Source organism: Hyperolius riggenbachi, chromosome 1 (genome assembly GCF_040937935.1).
Source record: "Hyperolius riggenbachi isolate aHypRig1 chromosome 1, aHypRig1.pri, whole genome shotgun sequence".
NCBI lineage: Eukaryota > Metazoa > Chordata > Amphibia > Anura > Hyperoliidae > Hyperolius > Hyperolius riggenbachi.
This window is the reverse complement of record NC_090646.1, coordinates 1,050,598-1,069,371: the sequence shown is the minus strand read 5'-3', so window position 1 is coordinate 1,069,371 and position 18,774 is coordinate 1,050,598. Positions and strand designations below refer to the sequence as shown.

The window sequence follows — 18,774 nt, the reverse complement described above, 5'->3', positions numbered from 1 at the left end:
TATCTGTAAAAAAAAAATTTTTTTAGTTAAACCCATCAAATAAAAATAAACCAAAAAATTAACCTATGTCAAGTTTTCATTGCTTAAAACGCATTCAAAGATTATGATGCCAAAATGTTAGGGGTTTCCATTATTTTGTCCAACCCCTGTACATCTCAATATATAACTTGGTCATAAACATGGTGGGTGGAGCCTGGTCGCATATACCCGAATCACACATAGCTAGCACCAGAAACCCTTCACAATTGGTGGTGTAAGGGATATTGCTGGGTGGGTTCAGTAACATGGTGGGTGGAGCCTGGTCAAATCCAGATCACACATAGCCAGTAATCGTAGGATAATGCTGGATGAGGTTACTATGCCATGCCAGTTTAATCAGATACAAAGTGTAATGTCATTACTGGTCTGGTAATAATGTGTAATCTCATCTTGCAGGTTAATCATTCACGGCAATAAAATATTCAGCATGTCGCACAAGGTCACGTCCCTGTCACCCGGCAAACTGCCCTTTACTGGAGCCATCTACCTCCATCTGCCCTTAGCTGTGTCTCCTGGGACTCGTCATTGGTCAATTGTACCCTCGCCCTGCACTACGCTGGTACCCTGCTACAGGATGGTATGTGGGTGGCTGTGTATTGCAGGACTCGTCATTGGTCAGTTGTACCCTCACCCTGCACTACGCTGGTACCCTGCTACAGGATGGTATGTGGGTGGCTGTGTATTGCAGGACTCGTCATTGGTCAGTTGTACTCTCGCCCTGCACTACGCTGGTACCCTGCTACAGGATGGTATATGGGTGGCTGTGTATCTGGGGACTCGTCATTGGTCAGTTGTACCCTCGCCCTGCACTACGCTGGTACCCTGCTACAGGATGGTATGTGGGTGGCTGTGTATTGCAGGACTCGTCATTGGTCAGTTGTACCCTCACCCTGCACTACGCTGGTTCCCTGCTACAGGATGGTATGCGGGGGGCTGTGTATCTGGGGACTCGTCATTGGTCAGTTGTACCCTCACCCTGCACTACGCTGGTACCCTGCTACAGGATGGTATGTGGGTGGCTGTGTATCTGGGGACTTGTCATTGGTCAGTTGTACCCTCGCCCTGCACTACGCTGGTACCCTGCTACAGGATGGTATGTGGGTGGCTGTGTATCTGGGGACTTGTCATTGGTCAGTTGTACCCTCGCCCTGCACTACGCTGGTACCCTGCTACAGGATGGTTTGCGGGGGGCTGTGTATCTGGGGACTTGTTATTGGTAAGTTGTACCCTCGCCCTGCACTATGCTGGTACCCTGCTACAGGATGGTATGCGGGTAGCTGTGTATCTGGGGACTCATCATTGGTCAGTTGTACCCTTGCCCTGCACTACGCTGGTACCCTGCTACAGGATGGTATGTGGGTGGCTGTGTATTTCGGGACTTGTCATTGGTCAGTTGTACCCTCGCCCTGCACTACGCTGGTACCCTGCTACAGGATAGTATGCGGGTGGCTGTGTATCTGGGGACTCGTCATTGGTCAGTTGTACCCTCGCCCTGCACTACGCTGGTACCCTGCTACAGGATGGTATGCGGGTGGCTGTGTATCTGGGGACTCGTCATTGGTGAGTTGTACCCTTGCCCTGCACTACGCTGGTTCCCTGCTACAGGATGGTATGTGGGTGGCTGTGTATCTGGGGACTTGTCATTGGTCCGTTGTACCCTCGCCCTGCACTACGCTGGTACCCTGCTACAGGATGGTATGCGGGTGGCTGTGTATTGCAGGACTCGTCATTGGCCAGTTGTACCCTCGCCCTGCACTACGCTGGTACCCTGCTACAGGATGGTATGCGGGTGGCTGTGTATCTGGGGGACTCGTCATTGGCCAGTTGTACCCTTGCCCTGCACTACGCTGGTACCCTGCTACAGGATTGTATGCGGGTGGCTGTGTATCTGGAGACTCGTCATTGGTCAGTTGTACCCTCGCTCTGCACTACGCTGGTACCCTGCTACAGGATGGTATGTGGGTGGCTGTGTATCTGGGGACTCGTCATTGGCCAGTTGTACCCTCACCCTGCACTACGCTGGTACCCTGCTACAGGATGGTATGCGGGTGGCTGTGTATCTGGGGACTTGTTATTGGTCAGTTGTACCCTCGCCCTGCACTACGCTGGTTCCCTGCTACAGGATAGTATGTGGGTGGCTGTGTATTGCGGGACTCGTCATTGGCCAGTTGTACCCTCGCCCTGCACTACGCTGGTTCCCTGCTACAGGATGGTATGTGGGTGGCTGTGTATTGCGGGACTCGTCATTGGTCAGTTGTACCCTCGCCCTGCACTACGCTGGTTCCCTGCTACAGGATAGTTACATAGTTACATAGTTACATAGTTATTTTGGTTGAAAAAAGACATACGTCCATCGAGTTCAACCAGTATAAAGTACAACACCAGCCTGCTCCCTCACATATCCCTGTTGATCCAGAGGAAGGCGAAAAAACCCTTACAAGGCATGGTCCAATTAGCCCCTAAAGGGAAAAATTCCTTCCCGACTCCAGATGGCAATCAGATAAAATCCCTGGATCAACATCATTAGGCATTACCTAGTAATTGTAGCCATGGATGTCTTTCAACGCAAGGAAAGCATCTAAGCCCCCTTTAAATGCAGGTATAGAGTTTGCCATAACGACTTCCTGTGGCAATGCATTCCACATCTTAATCACTCTAACTGTAAAGAACCCTTTCCTAAATAAATGGCTAAAACGTTTTTCCTCCATGCGCAGATCATGTCCTCTAGTCCTTTGAGAAGGCCTAGGGACAAAAAGCTCATCCGCCAAGGTATTATATTGCCCTCTGATGTATTTATACATGTTAATTAGATCCCCTCTAAGGCGTCTTTTCTCTAGACTAAATAAACCCAGTTTATCTAACCTCTCTCGATAAGTGAGACCTTCCATCCCACGCATCAATTTTGTTGCTCGTCTCTGCACCTGCTCTAAAACTGCAATATCTTTTTTGTAATGTGGTGCCCAGAACTGAATTCCATATTCCAGATATGGCCTTACTAGAGAGTTAAACAGGGGCAATATTATGCTAGCATCTCGAGTTTTTATTTCCCTTTTAATGCATCCCAAAATTTTGTTAGCTTTAGCTGCAGCTGCTTGGCATTGAGTACGATTATTTAACTTGTTGTCAATGAGTACTCCTAAGTCCTTCTCCAAGTTTGATGTCCCCAACTGTATCCCATTTATTTTGTATGGTGCTAGACCATTAGTACGTCCAAAATGCATGACCTTACATTTGTCAACATTGAATTTCATCTGCCATGTATGTGCCCATATAGCCATCCTATCCAGATCCTGTTGCAATATGACACTATCTTCCTGAGAGTTGATGATTCTGCACAATTTTGTATCATCTGCAAAAATAGCAACATTGCTCACTACTGCATCTACTAGGTCATTAATAAATAAATTGAAGAGCACTGGACCCAGAACAGACCCCTGTGGGACCCCACTGCTAACAGTCTCCCATTTTGAGTACGATCCATTGACCACAACTCTTTGTTTTCTGTCCATTAGCCAGTTCCCTATCCATGAACACAGACTCTTCCCCAGACCTTGCATCCTCAACTTTTGCACCAGACTTTTGTGGGGAACAGTGTCGAAGGCCTTTGCAAAGTCCAAGTATATCACATCTACAGCATTCCCAATATCCATATTAGCATTCACTACCTCATAAAAGCTGAGCATGTTAGTCAAACAGGACCTGTCTTTAGTAAACCCATGTTGATGCTGAGAAATAAGATTATTTTCTACTATGAAGTCATGTATAGTATCTTCGTAACCCCTCAAATAGTTTGCATACAACTGATGTTAAGCTTACAGGTCTATAATTTCCTGGATCAGATTTTTTGCCCTTCTTAAATAATGGGAAAACGTGGGCTGTACGCCAATCCACTGGGACTCTGCCAGTTGCAAGAGAGTCACAAAAGATAAGATAAAGGGGTTTATCTATAACTGAACTTAATTCCCTTAGGACCCGAGGATGCATGCCATCCGGGCCAGGTGCCTTGTCTATTTTTAATTTATTTAGTCTTGCCTTCACTTCTTCCTGCGTTAAGTATTTAATATTACAGTTAGAAGATTGAGACTCTTCCGCCTCTGTAGTTTGCAACAGTGCTGTTTCTTTTGTGAAGACAGAAGCAAAGAAAGCATTTAATAACTCTGCCTTACCTTGGTCATCCACCATTGAGTTCCCACCCTCATCCTTTAGGAGTCCTATACAGTCAACCTTTCTTTTTTTAGAGTTAATGTACTTGTAAAACTTTTTTGGGTTAGATTTGATATCCTTAGCGATTTGTTTTTCAGCTTCAATCTTTGCCTGCCTAATTTCTTTTTTACAATTTTTATTGCACTCCTTATAATTGCTTAGTGCATCCTCGGTCCCCTCCTGTTTTAAGACCTTATAGGCATTCTTTTTCCTCTTCATTTTATCTTTAACCTTTCTATTCATCCATAGAGGCCTTTTTTTATTCCTAGACATTTTGTTTCCATATGGGATATACATACTACAATATTGATTGAGAATAAGTATAAAAGCTTGCCATTTCCCTTCAGTGTCGTCCCCTTGTAGTACATTATCCCAGTTCACCAAACTTAGTGCCTGCCTAATTTGATTGAACTTTGCTTTTCTAAAATTCATAGTTTTAGTGGTCCCGCTGCCCCGTGGCCTATCAGTCACCAGATCAAACGTTATCATGTTGTGATCACTATTTCCCAAATGTTCTTGAACCTGCACATTTGATACATTATCTGGTCTATTAGAAATGATCAGATCCAGTAACGCATGCCCCCTAGTTGGTTCCGTTACCATTTGTGTCAAGTAATTGTCCTGTAGTGCTGCCAGAAATCTGCTGCTTTTACCAGAATGGGTAGCCTCAATACTCCAGTCAATGTCTGGAAAGTTGAAGTCGCCCATAATTATGACCTCATTTTTACCTGCAGCTTTTTCAATCTGCTGTAGTAATCGCAGTTCTGCAGCTTCATTAATAAGAGGTGGCCTGTAGCATACCCCAATAAGCAATTGGCAACTTTTATTTCCACCATGAATATTTACCCAAACGGACTCTACATCTTCGCAATCTTCCTCCATCTCATCGTTGAGGACAGCTGTAAGAGAATTCTTAACAAAGAGACAAACCCCTCCACCTTTTTTCCCTGTTCTATCCCTCCTAAACACATTGTCTCCTTTTAAATTAGCTATCCAGTCGTGGCTTTCATCCATCCATGTCTCGGTTATTCCCACAATGTCATAGCCTTTGTCATTCAGAATGAACTCTAGTTCGTCTATTTTATTTGCAAGGCTCCAAGCATTGGTTACCATGCACTTTATATTTTTACCACCACATTTACCAATTTTGTTTACATGAAATGGGCTACTTGAATTTTTACCAACCTCCTTAATCTTTACACTGTCCCCACCCCCCTCTCCACCCTCCATAATGATAGGTTCCCACTGTCTTTTTACCTCATCTTGTCTACGTACCAGCGTAGTGCAGGGCGAGGGTACAACTAACCAATGACAAGTCCCAGGAGACACAGCCACCCACATACCATCCTGTAGCAGGGTACCAGCGTAGTGCAGATAGTATGTGGGTGGCTGTGTATCTGGGGACTCGTCATTGGTCAGTTGTACCCTCGCCCTGCACTACGCTGGTACCCTGCTACAGGATGGTATGCGGGTGGCTGTGTATCTGGGGGACTCGTCATTGGTCAGTTGTGCCCTCGCTCTGCACTACGTTGGTACCCTGCTACAGGATGGTATGTGGGTGGCTGTGTATCTGGGGACTCGTCATTGGTCAGTTGTACCCTTGCCCTGCACTACGCTGGTACCCTGCTACAGGATGGTATGCGGGTGGCTGTGTCTCCTGGGACTTGTCATTGGTCAGTTGTACCCTCGCCCTGCACTACGCTGGTACCCTGCTACAGGATGGTATGTGGGTGGCTGTGTCTCCTGGGACTCGTCATTGGTCAGTTGTACCCTCGCCCTGCACTACGCTGGTACCCTGCTTCAGGATGGTATGTGGGTGGCTGTGTATCTGGGGACTCGTCATTGGTCAGTTGTACCCTCGCCCTGCACTACGCTGGTACCCTGCTACAGGATGGTATGTGGGTGGCTGTGTCTCCTGGGACTTGTCATTGGTCAGTTGTACCCTCGCCCTGCACTACGCTGGTACCCTGCTACAGGATGGTATGCGGGTGGCTGTGTATCTGGGGACTCGTCATTGGTCAGTTGTACCCTCGCCCTGCACTACGCTGGTACCCTGCTACAGGATGGTATGTGGGTGGCTGTGTATCTGGGGACTCGTCATTGGTCAGTTGTACCCTCGCCCTGCACTACGCTGGTACCCTGCTACAGGATGGTATGTGGGTGGCTGTGTCTCCTGGGACTCGTCATTGGTCAGTTGTACCCTCGCCCTGCACTACGCTGGTACCCTGCTTCAGGATGGTATGTGGGTGGCTGTGTCTCCTGGGACTTGTCATTGGTCAGTTGTACCCTCGCCCTGCACTACGCTGGTACCCTGCTACAGGATGGTATGTGGGTGGCTGTGTATCTAGTGACTCGTCATTGGTCAGTTGTACCCTCGCCCCGCACTACGCTGGTACCCTGTTACAGGATGATATGTGGGTGGCTGTGTATCTGGGGACTTGTCATTGGCCAGTTGTACCCTCGCCCTGCACTACGCTGGTACCCTGCTACAGGATGGTATGCGGGTGGCTGTGTATCTGGGGACTCGTCATTGGTCAGTTGTACCCTCGCCCTGCACTACGCTGGTACCCTGCTACAGGATGGTATGCGGGTGGCTGTGTATCTGGGGACTCGTCATTGGTCAGTTGTACCCTCGCCCTGCACTACGCTGGTACCCTGCTACAGGATGGTATGTGGGTGGCTGTGTATCTGGGGACTCGTCATTGGTCAGTTGCACCCTCGCCCTGCACTACGCTGGTACCCTGCTACAGGATGGTATGTGGGTGGCTGTGTATCTGGGGACTCGTCATTGGTCAGTTGTACCCTCGCCCTGCACTACGCTGGTTCCCTGCTACAGGATGGTATGCGGGTGGCTGTGTATCTGGGGACTCGTCATTGGTCAGTTGTACCCTCGCTCTGCACTATGCTGGTACCCTGCTACAGGATGATATGCGGGTGGCTGTGTATTGCGGGACTCGTCATTGGTCAGTTGTACCCTCGCCCTGCACTACGCTGGTACCCTGCTACAGGATGGTATGTGGGTGGCTGTGTATCTGGGGACTCGTCATTGGTCAGTTGTACCCTCGCTCTGCACTACGCTGGTACCCTGCTACAGGATGGTATGTGGGTGGCTGTGTATCTGGGGACTCGTCATTGGTCAGTTGTACCCTCGCCCTGCACTACGCTGGTACCCTGCTACAGGATGGTATGTGGGTGGCTGTGTATTGCAGGACTCGTCATTGGTCAGTTGTACCCTCGCCCTGCACTACGCTGGTACCCTGCTACAGGATGGTATGTGGGTGGCTGTGTATTGCAGGACTCGTCATTGGTCAGTTGTACCCTCGCCCTGCACTACGCTGGTACCCTGCTACAGGATGGTATGTGGGTGGCTGTGTATCTGGGGACTTGTCATTGGTCAGTTGTACCCTCGCTCTGCACTACGCTGGTACCCTGCTACAGGATGGTATGTGGGTGGCTGTGTATCTGGGGACTCGTCATTGGTCAGTTGTACCCTCACCCTGCACTACGCTGGTACCCTGCTACAGGATGGTATGTGGGTGGCTGTGTATTGCAGGACTCGTCATTGGTCAGTTGTACCCTCGCCCTGCACTACGCTGGTACCCTGCTACAGGATGGTATGCGGGTGGCTGTGTATCTGGGGGACTCGTCATTGGTCAGTTGTACCCTCGCTCTGCACTACGCTGGTACCCTGCTACAGGATGGTATGTGGGTGGCTGTGTATCTGGGGACTCGTCATTGGTCAGTTGTACCCTCGCCCTGCACTACGCTGGTACCCTGCTACAGGATGGTATGCGGGTGGCTGTGTATCTGGGGACTTGTCATTGGTCAGTTGTACCCTCGCTCTGCACTACGCTGGTACCCTGCTACAGGATGGTATGCGGGTGGCTGTATCTGGGGACTTGTCATTGGTCAGTTGTACCCTCGCTCTGCACTACGCTGGTACCCTGCTACAGGATGGTATGCGGGTGGCTGTATCTGGGGACTTGTCATTGGTCAGTTGTACCCTCGCCCTGCACTACGCTGGTACCCTGCTACAGGATGGTATGTGGGTGGCTGTGTATCTGGGGACTCGTCATTGGTCAGTTGTACCCTCGCCCTGCACTACGCTGGTACCCTGCTACAGGATGGTATGCGGGTGGCTGTGTATCTGGGGACTCGTCATTGGTCAGTTGTACCCTTGCCCTGCACTACGCTGGTACCCTGCTACAGGATGGTATGCGGGTGGCTGTGTATTGCAGGACTTTGAGTAAAGGCAGTTGGAGAGCAGTTTGCTCCAGTTTGTGTCAGTAATGTGACCTTATGTGATGTGTGTTGGACGGTACAGACCTGCTAAATTTTATCACTCTTAATGGGTTACCTGCATGATGAGGTTGCACACCGGTAACACATTACCACTAATTACATTTATTACATCTTATATCTGATTTGGTTATACAAGCTTGTCATTAGTAACCTCTAATTGTGGATTGGACTGGAGCCAGAGCTGTAGTATGGAGTTATTACTCCTGGGTTGGGTTTGGAGCCAGAGCTGTAGTATGGAGTTATTACTCCTGGGTTGGGTTTGGAGCCAGAGCTGTAGTATGGAGTTGTTCCTCCTGGGTTGGGCCTGGAGCCAGAGCTGTAGTATGGAGTTATTACTCCTGGATTGAGCCTGGAGCCAGAGCTGTAGTATGGAGTTATTCCTGCGGGGTTGGGCCTGGAGCCAGAGCTGTAGTATGGAGTTATTACTCCTGGGTTGGGTTTGGAGCCAGAGCTGTAGTATGGAGTTGTTACTCCTGGGTTGGGCCTGGAGCCAGAGCTGTAGTATGGAGTTATTACTCCTGGGTTGGGTTTGGAGCCAGAGCTGTAGTATGGAGTTGTTCCTCCTGGATTGGGCCTAGAGCCAGAGCTGTAGTATGGTGTTATTCCTGCATGGTTGGGCCTGGAGCCAGAGCTGTAGTATGGAGTTATTACTCCTGGGTTGGGCCAGGAGCAAGAGCTGTAGTATGGAGTTGTTCCTCCTGGGTTGGGCCAGGAGCCAGAGCTGTAGTATGGAGTTATTCCTCCTGGGTTGGGCATGGAGCCAGAGCTGTAGTATGGAGTTATTACTCCTGGATTGGACTGGAGCCAGAGCTGTAGTATGGAGTTATTACTCCTGGATTGGGCCTGGAGCCAGAGCTGTAGTATGGAGTTATTACTCCTGGATTGGGCCTGGAGCCAGAGCTGTAGTATGGAGTTGTTCCTCCTGGGTTGGGCCAGGAGCCAGAGCTGTAGTATGGAGTTGTTCCTCCTGGATTGGGCCTGGAGCCAGAGCTGTAGTATGGAGTTGTTCCTCCTGGGTTGGGCCAGAGCTGTAGTATGGAGTTGTTCCTCCTGGATTGGGCCTGGAGCCAGAGCTGTAGTATGGAGTTATTACTCCTGGGTTGGGCCTGGAGCCAGAGCTGTAGTATGGAGTTGTTCCTCCTGGGTTGGGCCAGAGCTGTAGTATGGTGTTATTCCTGCGGGGTTGGGCCTGGAGCCAGAGCTGTAGTATGGAGGGTTTTTTCCCCCTGTACTGCAGAAACACTAGATATTCTGCAGATAGCTCAGATTCCTATGTGGCTTTGATCTTATCTCAGCAGGTGTTAAACATTACCACCACTACAGGGAGACTCTTTATTTCTGTAGAGGACATTTGCATGTAGTGCAGGTCTGATATTTGCTACAATGGCTCTTAGGTAAATGGTACAGTGTTTATGCCATCTAAAGGTAATGATGTGGACTAGTTGAGCTCTGCCATAGGTGTGACGCCCCATCCCTCTTCACTAGCACAACCCCCATCATTTTCCCACCACCACTGCCTTGCTGCACTTGTTTTTCATAGATGGTGGAGGCTGAAATGTCATCTTTGCAGTGGTGGCTGTTGTTTCTAGAGCTCGGAACTAGGACATTGCTTCTACTTGTGTTGGTTTTGGCTTCGGTAGTCTTACCGGTAGTTGGTGAGTTAGTATGACCATGCTGCAGTGCTTGGTGTTAAGTCTATGAAGAGCTAGAGCCAGTGGAAGTGGTGGTGTGACTATATGGAATGGGCAGCCACTGCTGCGACTAAACATGAGTAACAAACTAACTCTATTTTTCTTACAGACCGCTGTCATGTCGTCTTTCAAAATCCGTCTGTTTGAGGAATCCGATTACTACCAAGCCAGGAAGCTGGTCAGCAGTGTTATGGAGCTTGCTAACACCGCCTTCATACAACTAATACGACAGCCGCACATGTGGCCACCACTGTTGGCCTTACTCTTCCTTCCTATCTTAGAATTTGTGCCACCGGCTGCCTCCACCCTGTCTGTGGCCTTCATCATTCTCTGGTTGTGGTTTGGATGTTGGTACATGTTCTCCACCTATGTTCGGTCCACTCTATCTGAAGACATGTTAGACATTCAGACCTACTACTTGGATCGGGATGGTTATTGCTTCTGGGTTGCTGAATCAGAACAAAAAATTGTAGGTACAGTGGGCATTGCTCAATTGTCTCTTCCTGGTAGGGAAAACAATATGGAGATGAGACGACTTGTGGTGTCTAAGAATTACCGTCGACTAGAGATTGCCGAAGAATTGTGTAAGACTGCTGTTGACTTTGCCAGGAAGAGAGGCTGTAAGGCAGTCATAACAGCAACTACTTCAGCTCAACCTGCTGCCCACCAGTTGTACGAGAAGCTGGGTTTCAAACTGATCCATAAGTATTATCGGGCACAGTTTCTGAGAATGCTGCTTGATGTCAAAACCTTGCTTTATCAGTATGAGTTCCCACAGAGTCCATGATGGATTCAGCCTACGTGGGCTATTTTGTGCTAGATTAAACTGTATTTCCCACCAGAACTAGGAACTCCTTTCTCATGAACTAAGCATGAAACCTGAAATATGCCATCATGCTTGTCACCTCTTCCTATGATCACTCACCATCTTATTTTCCAAGCCAATTAGTTAACAGTTCCTTTCCTGCCGTATGGGAGGTCTCTGACTCTGTAGTAATCCTGGCTAACCAACCAGTGGAATTGAAACATGAGAAAGTGAAAATCTGTGTAAAGTCCCCATCGTTCAGCGAATGGACTTATTGCTCTACTGTTTCACTTGGACATATTCACACTTCCTGCTGCTTTATGCTCTCACGCTTGTTGACTGAAACCACAGGCATGGGTCACCCAGGTCCTCCAGGAAGGCAATGCTTGGAGAGGAGCAGTGACCCTGTACACCTGACCTGGACTAAGGCTAGTACACAGCCCCAGCAATTGTCTGTGACCCCAAGTGAGGTTGCAACTTGCAAACTCATGCCAACTTATAACCAAGAACTGTAGAGTAACTTAAGTTTGTTTGCAAGAGCAGGGTTCTGTAAAGTGCAGCTTGGTAGGGAATCAGGATCACTGGATCAGGCAAACCCTAAGAAGAGTGTACCGCTGCCTAGCCTCTGTCACTTGTTTGCAGAGCTGGATCACTCACGCCTAGGTAGTTGGGGGGCTGAGTTGTTGTCCAGGGGCTTGGCTACCACCTCTGACCCTGTACAACAACTGACTTTGCAAAAAAGCCAAGTGAAGAGCAAAGGTAGCTACAGCTATATTGTATAGGATTCCATTCTGACTTAGTCTACCATAAGTGAGCAGAGATGTTCAAGCTTGACCAAAGTCCGCACCTGTCAGCTGAGTTCTAAAGTTTTGGGCAAATGGCCATTGCTAGCTTACATCCAGAATTGGTCATTTCAGAAGTTCTCACGGCGGTGGGCTGAACTGTTAGGCCGCAATCCATGTCTCCTCCTCTATGGAGCAGCTTCTGACGCAGAGCAGGGTTGGGAACTCTAAAAGGAAGGTTTCTGTATATGTTTTATGGTGTCGGCCTATAGCCTGAACATTATTCTACCCTTGCGCTCTATTGGCCAAACTGTCATTTTGCTGTTGATTTCGACACTAGCAACTGTTGGAGACGCCAATGTGTTTATGTAAAATTATGTGTATCTTATGCAAATTTTTTCCTGAAATTGAAGTACAATTTGAAGGAGAGGTGGGATTCCATTGGGTGATTTTAAAGATGCAGAAATTTGCTGAATTATTTGCTTTTCACTGGTCCTTTGCAGCTCTTACATCACTGGCAGGAAGTGATGTCAGGAATACAATCATTACTATTCAGAGTTCCCCCATATGTAACCCTTCAGTAATGGACCTTTATCTCTGTTGTCCCCACTTCTCCAGCCATGCAACTTGGCTGTGGACCTCAGGACTTGTGACATCACTTCCTACCGGTGATATCGTGTGTGACGGCTTGACATTTTCCACAGATCTTCACTCTCCTGTAAATCTTATATTTTGGTATAGAATAAAGTATGATCAGACTTCTGTTTCTTTAATGTCCATGCGGATTTCGGAGATAGGGGGTCATAAGGTGTGAAGTTGTTTTGTTGTAGGGAGTGTAAATCGCTAGGGGCTTGATGCACAAAAGCGAGATAACTCAGTTATCACGCCTAAAAGCTTTGCACGTGCAAACTAGGGTGCTAAGTAGTTAGCAAGTGCAAGCTACTTTGCACCCTAGTTTGCACATGCAAAGCCTTGAAATCAGTGGAGCTTCGGCCGCACAGTAAAACAGAGTATGTTAATGTAATTATGAATGGTGGTTATATTAACATGGGCTCAATTCACTAAAAGATAACTCAGTTATGTGTAAAGGCTTTGTATGTGCGAACTCGAGTGTTAAGTGTCACGAAGAGCCGTGAGAAAAGAGCGCAATCAGTTTACTGCACTGATTGCCGTTGACGTGCCAGATCAGAATCGCCTGTCTGTGGATACCAGGCAGTCAAGCTTGGGGGTCTCTGTTGCAATCATAGGTGTTAACAGTTCTTTTCATGAGAGCCAAGTGTGCTCTCTGATAAGGCCTGTGTGGTTAATTAACTGGATCAAGAGTCCCTTTCCTTGCCAGTGACACTGAGGTGTGAAAGCCCCCAGCAGCAAGCAAATGGCAAGTGTTAAAGTAGCCATACACTGGTTGATTTGCCATTAGATCGACCAACTGACAGATCCCTCCCTGATCGAATCTGATCAGAGAGGGATCGTATGGCTGCCTTTACTGCAAACAGATTGTGAATCGATTTCAGCCTGAAACCGATCACAATCTGTTGAGCTGCTCCTGCCGCCTGTCAACCCCCCCCCCCCCCCGTATACATTACCTGAAGCTGGCTCCGGGTCCTCTTCTCCGCGCTGCACCACATCCCGCACACCGCATCCCAGCGTACACTGTCACTCCGTGACCAGGAAGTTCAAATAGAGCGCCCTCTATATTTGAACTTCCTGGTCACTGGAGTGACACAGGAAGTTGATGTACGCTGGGATGGAGCAGGAACAGAGCGGTGCAGTGCGGAGAAGATGCCCGGGAGCCAGCATCAGGTAATGTATTCCTGTATCGGATCGGCCGCCGCTAGCGACGCGCTCCCTACCCGCGGGCGATCGCCGGACTGATCCGATTTCGGGAGGAAATCGGATCGGCGAGTGCGTTTAGCGCGATCGATTGGCAGCAGATTCAATCCCAGTGATCGACTGCTGTCGAATGGCAGCAAATCGGGCCAGTGTATGGCCAGCTTTATGCCTTTTGAGGAGACCAAGCATGAGATCAGACGGCCTGACTCCGTCAGAAGCAGAGAGTAGATGAATGCTGTATATGATTTTTTTTTGCCTTTTTACGGAATCTAGTATCTAAGATAATTATGAGAGTTGTATCATTGGATTTGTAGAGTCGTGCTGAATCTTTTGATACCAGTCTTGAGGGGCAAGGGGTATGTGAAAACAAAGTTATTAAACTTCTCAGGAACTGGACCCTCTACCCTAATCAAGCCTGATGTCATAGGAATTGTCATAATCTGAGGAATATTAATCTGTTATCAGTGCAAATGTGGCATTTATCGGTTTTGAATTACAGCGTTTCATAAGTTAAACCTAAATCTCTCTCTCTGAGGGAATGAGCTGTGATTGGTTTGTAATTCAGAGGGGGCAGCCGTTGCCACACACCCAAAACCAGCTTCCTCAAAAGCACATTGCCAGCAGGCGGACCTCAGTCCTCCCCTGTGTACCATCACCTGATCAAGCCAGCCAGAGGATCATGTGGCTGGCGGCCATTTTCCTGAACTGAAACAAAGGACATTTTCCACGTGCTCAGATTTTCCCAAAAAGGACCTATTTCCACGAACCTAAGAATTCCATTTTTTTATTTCATACTGTGCTATTATTTGTCTCTATAATTGTTGATTTTAACGATTTTCTGTATATATTCATTATTTATATTGTATTTTTAATAAACAACGCTAACGTCATTTATTTGTCCGACTACCCCTATTATTCAGCAACACAAACGGAACCCTGGCTTCTGAAGAGTCGCTACTATTGTTGATGGCTAGATAAAAATAGTGTTTAACAGTTTTCTATTTAAAGGTCTAGAGTCAGTCAGTGGGTTCCTCTGTCCCATGGTAACAGAGGTGGTGGCAGTTATACCCTGAAATAGTGTGTAATTTGTATTACCGTAACTCACAAACTCCCTTCTAGTTGGTCTGCTGCCAAAATACCAGCGCTTTCTGCGCACCGATTGCGACCACAGCTTTCATGGTCTGTGTGCTGAAACCGATTGGAAGGCAATGTGCGGCCCGGCCACTAGGGGCCCTGTGACATTAAGGCTTTGCACATGCAAACTTAGGTGCTAAGTAGTTTGCACGTGCAAAGCGGCTTTTCACTACTGTGCAAACACTTAGCACCCTTTAGTAAATCGAGCCCTAGGATTCTTCTGCCGCCAGTAGACTTGTGAGAGGGACATCTGGGCACTTGGCTTGTTTATAGCATCCGGTTTTTACATGAAACTAGCTAGAAGGTATGTCTGCTCTCCATCCTCACTGCTGTGTCTCTGCAGCTGCTGGGAGACCTCCTCTCCAGCCATTTATAAAGCGGTGATAAACAGGAGAAGGTGGATATTGTGAGCAATGCCTCCAGCAAACCGGGTGGCTTGCATTTTATCTCAGCGGTTGATGGGTCTGATTTGCTTGTTCAGTCCACCACCAGAGGGAGACTCTTCTAATCGGCACAGGACATGAATATAGAACAGGGTTGTTGATGAAATGTAATTTTATTTTAATTTTTTTTTAATGGCAAAATGTTCAATATAGAAGGGGGCACCGTTGGGGAATTGTGGGTGGGTTTAAAATGTAGGCGTGGTCACAAGACTTTCTTATTGTGGCATTTCTTGTACATACAGTATTTTTCATACAATGGCCATCATTGCTTCCTAGCTGATCTGATGCCACATCAGGGTAAACAATATTGGATAGTAAAGCCGTCACCACACCCCAGTGAGATGCACTCACCATGTGTTAAGACCAACTGACGGGTCAGAAGGCACTTTCTTTGGGATCGTTATCAGGTCGTCCCCCCACCACTCTGGCAGTGTCCGGATACACCTCCAGCAGACAGGTCTCTTCACCATATGTACCTCAATAAAAACGCCTCGCATAGTGTAATAATGTATCTTTAATCAAAATTTTAAAATGACATTGCACTTACAATTTCCTTGATAAGTTCACAGCATAGAGTGTTTCCACGGGCTGAGGCTGAGACACCAAAGTGCGCCCCTCCATCCCTCCCACCCCAGCCGTCACACACTGATGGCTATTACACTAAGAGGCCCCTCCCCATCCCTCCCACCCCAGCCGTCACACACTGATTGCTATTACACTAAGAGGCCCCTCCCCCATCCCTCCCAACCGTCACACACTGATTGCTATTACACTAAGAGGCCCCTCCCCATCCCTCCCATCCCAGCCGTCACACACTGATTGCTATTACACTAAGAGGCTCCTCCCCTATCCCTCCCACCCCAGCCGTCACATACTGATTGCTATTACACTAAGAGGCCCCTCCCCATCCCTCCCATCCCAGCCGTCACACACTGATTGCTATTATACTAAGAGGCTCCTCCTCCATCCCTCCCACCCCAGACGTCACACACTGATTGCTATTAGACTAAAAGGCTCCAAAGGCCCCCAACACCTACATCTCTAGTTATCTGGCTTGCAGTCACTGCCATGGATCCCCTTTTCTTATTTCTCTCTGCTTCATACACAATAGGGGAATGATAGCTGAGTGAGTTGTGCGCCCCCTCCTATACTGCGCCCTGAGGCTGGAGCCTCCCTCGCCTCTGCCAGGGGGCTTGCCTCCAGGTGAAGGAGTCCTCCCTCACTGCAGGTCGTGACCAAGAAGGTGCTGAATAGTACACCTGGTGAGAAGCGTCATTTTTGTACTTGGTGCTGTAATCTGTGGACAATCCCATGGTACTCTAACAGATGACAAATGGTTGGCATCCCTGGTATGGAACATGCAATTGTGGAAATGTGCCTCAGCTATTGCTCTCAGGTTAACTAGGTTTTTGTACTACATCGAAAACATGGGTGTCGAACTCCAGTCCTGGAGGGCCATATCCATGCCAGTGTTTAGGATGGACTGAGAAATGTTCTACTTGATGAACTACACTTTAACTGATTTAGTCCCACCAATTGATTTGTACCAAAATGTGTGAGGAGCCCTCAGCACTTGAGGACTGGAGTACGACATTCCTTATCTAAAGGCAACTTTATAAAAAATACAAAACTTTTTTTAATAGTGCTCACTAGTTCAGCACTCTTCATGTCTCTATTCCACCTCCCCTTGCTACCAACTCTGAGCACTATGTTTCCATAGATGGTGGAGGGTGAGAAGTTATCGTTGCCAGTGGTGGCTGTCCTCTCAGGAGCGGGGACATTGTCTCTACATCTGCTGGTCCTGTAAACGGATGGGTGGGTGGGGTGTTGGTGTGAGCGTGCCGTCCAATCTTAGTCCATGATGAGCTAGACCAGTGGAAGTAGAAACCATGCCAATATCCAAGCTTGGGCAGCCACTACTGCAAGTAAACCAGACTAATAATCACCATTTTTCTTTACAGAGCTTTGGCATGCCTTCGCCCAAAGTCCGGATATATAACGATTATGACTACTTCACAGTCAGGAAGTTGTTTATCTACCTTGTTAAGGAGCATGCCAACACCGCCTTTATCCATCTGCTGCAAAAGTCCTATGTCTGCTCTCCACTACTGGTGGTCCTCCTCCTTCCTGTCGTACAGGTTCTGCCTCCTGTTGCCACCACCCTGACCTTGGCTGTCATCTTGGTTTGGACATGGTTCGGCATCCGTTATATGTTCCTGTGTGATGCGCGGCTTATTCTGTCTGATGACCTGTTGAACATTAAGGCTTATTACATGAACCGGGACGGTTACCGCTTCTGGGTGGGAGAATCTGAAGGGAAGTTTGCTGGCATGATGGGCATTATACCACTGTCTGGCCCTGACGGGGAAAACCATATGGAGATAAGACGGCTCATGGTGTGTAGGATCCACCGTCGGAAAGGAATAGCGAAGGCATTGTGTAAGACCGCTATAGACTTTGCCAGGAAAAGGGGCTGTAGGGCAGTGATAGCACAGGCCACTTCAGCTCAACCTATTGCCCACAAGTGTTTGGAGAAGCTGGGCTTCACCCAGACCCGCACGTTTCAGCAGCCAGGAACATGGAGAGAATTCCTTGGTCTCACAACCACGATTTACCAGTACACCATCCCACAACGTCGGTGATTCTTAGCTTCTGTAGGGAACTTCACACCAGTATTGGAAGCTAATTCCTCACATGGACAAAGTGTGAAGACTGGAATTAACCGCACAACCAGTCTTGTTGTCTTCCAACGATGTCTGATCTTCTACTACAATGGAGGGAACCAGAAGTTAACGGTCTACTAAGCTGATCTGGTCAGTTCACATCTCCTTCCTTGCCATGTGGAGTTTCAGATATGTCGGTGGAAATGCTGGCTAACTACCCAGTAGACTAGAGTGGAGAGGGAATAAAAATCAGCATAAAGTCTGTTTTGAAGTGAATGGTTCTGCTTGGCATAGACCATTGTCCTCTCTGCTGTATCTCCTACCTATACATATTCCATCGTGACCAATGACCCCACCACACATCAGATGGGCTTCAGCTCAGGTAAACAAGTGACATGATTTGTTTACCTGGGTGCTGATATGCACCACTTGATATACAGTCAGTAATGGGACTTTTCTCTCAGTCTCAAGTTCCAGCCTCATAACACAGCTGTGGACATCAGAGGACTTGTGTGGCGTCACTGGCAGGAAGTGATGTCAGTGTGACGCAGGACTTGTGGCATCATGGCAGGAAGTGATGTCAGTGTGAGGCAGAGAGGACTTGTGATATTTTCCATAGATCTTCACTCTTCTGTACATCTGTAACTCTTACATGTTTTATAAAGAATAAAGTATGATCAAACAGGATGCTCCTTGTGTGGTGTTTACGCAACGTTTGTGGCTATTCCTTACTGATTCTTATTTCTGCTGCTGTGTCTGCATCGCGTTTCCAAAGTTAGAAGCAATTCTGAATGATATATGTGCCACTTGCTGCCATTTCCCTGCATATTGTCTCCATGAGTGCTGCAGACACAAGATCTATGGTAGTCACAGGGCAGT

General features: G+C 48.0%; 1 protein-coding gene across 1 annotated transcript in view; it reads left to right on the top strand.

Moving 5' to 3' along the window:
• Positions 1-17,890, top strand: part of LOC137544818 (probable N-acetyltransferase camello) — a 30,523-nt gene extending 12,633 nt beyond the window's left edge. Inside the window, exon 2 of the mRNA XM_068265914.1 lies at positions 17,194-17,890. Within this exon, the coding sequence (XP_068122015.1) occupies positions 17,194-17,874 (681 nt within the window). The 3' untranslated portion in view covers positions 17,875-17,890. The remainder of the gene's footprint in view (positions 1-17,193) is intronic.
• The last annotated feature ends 884 nt before the right edge of the window (positions 17,891-18,774 follow it).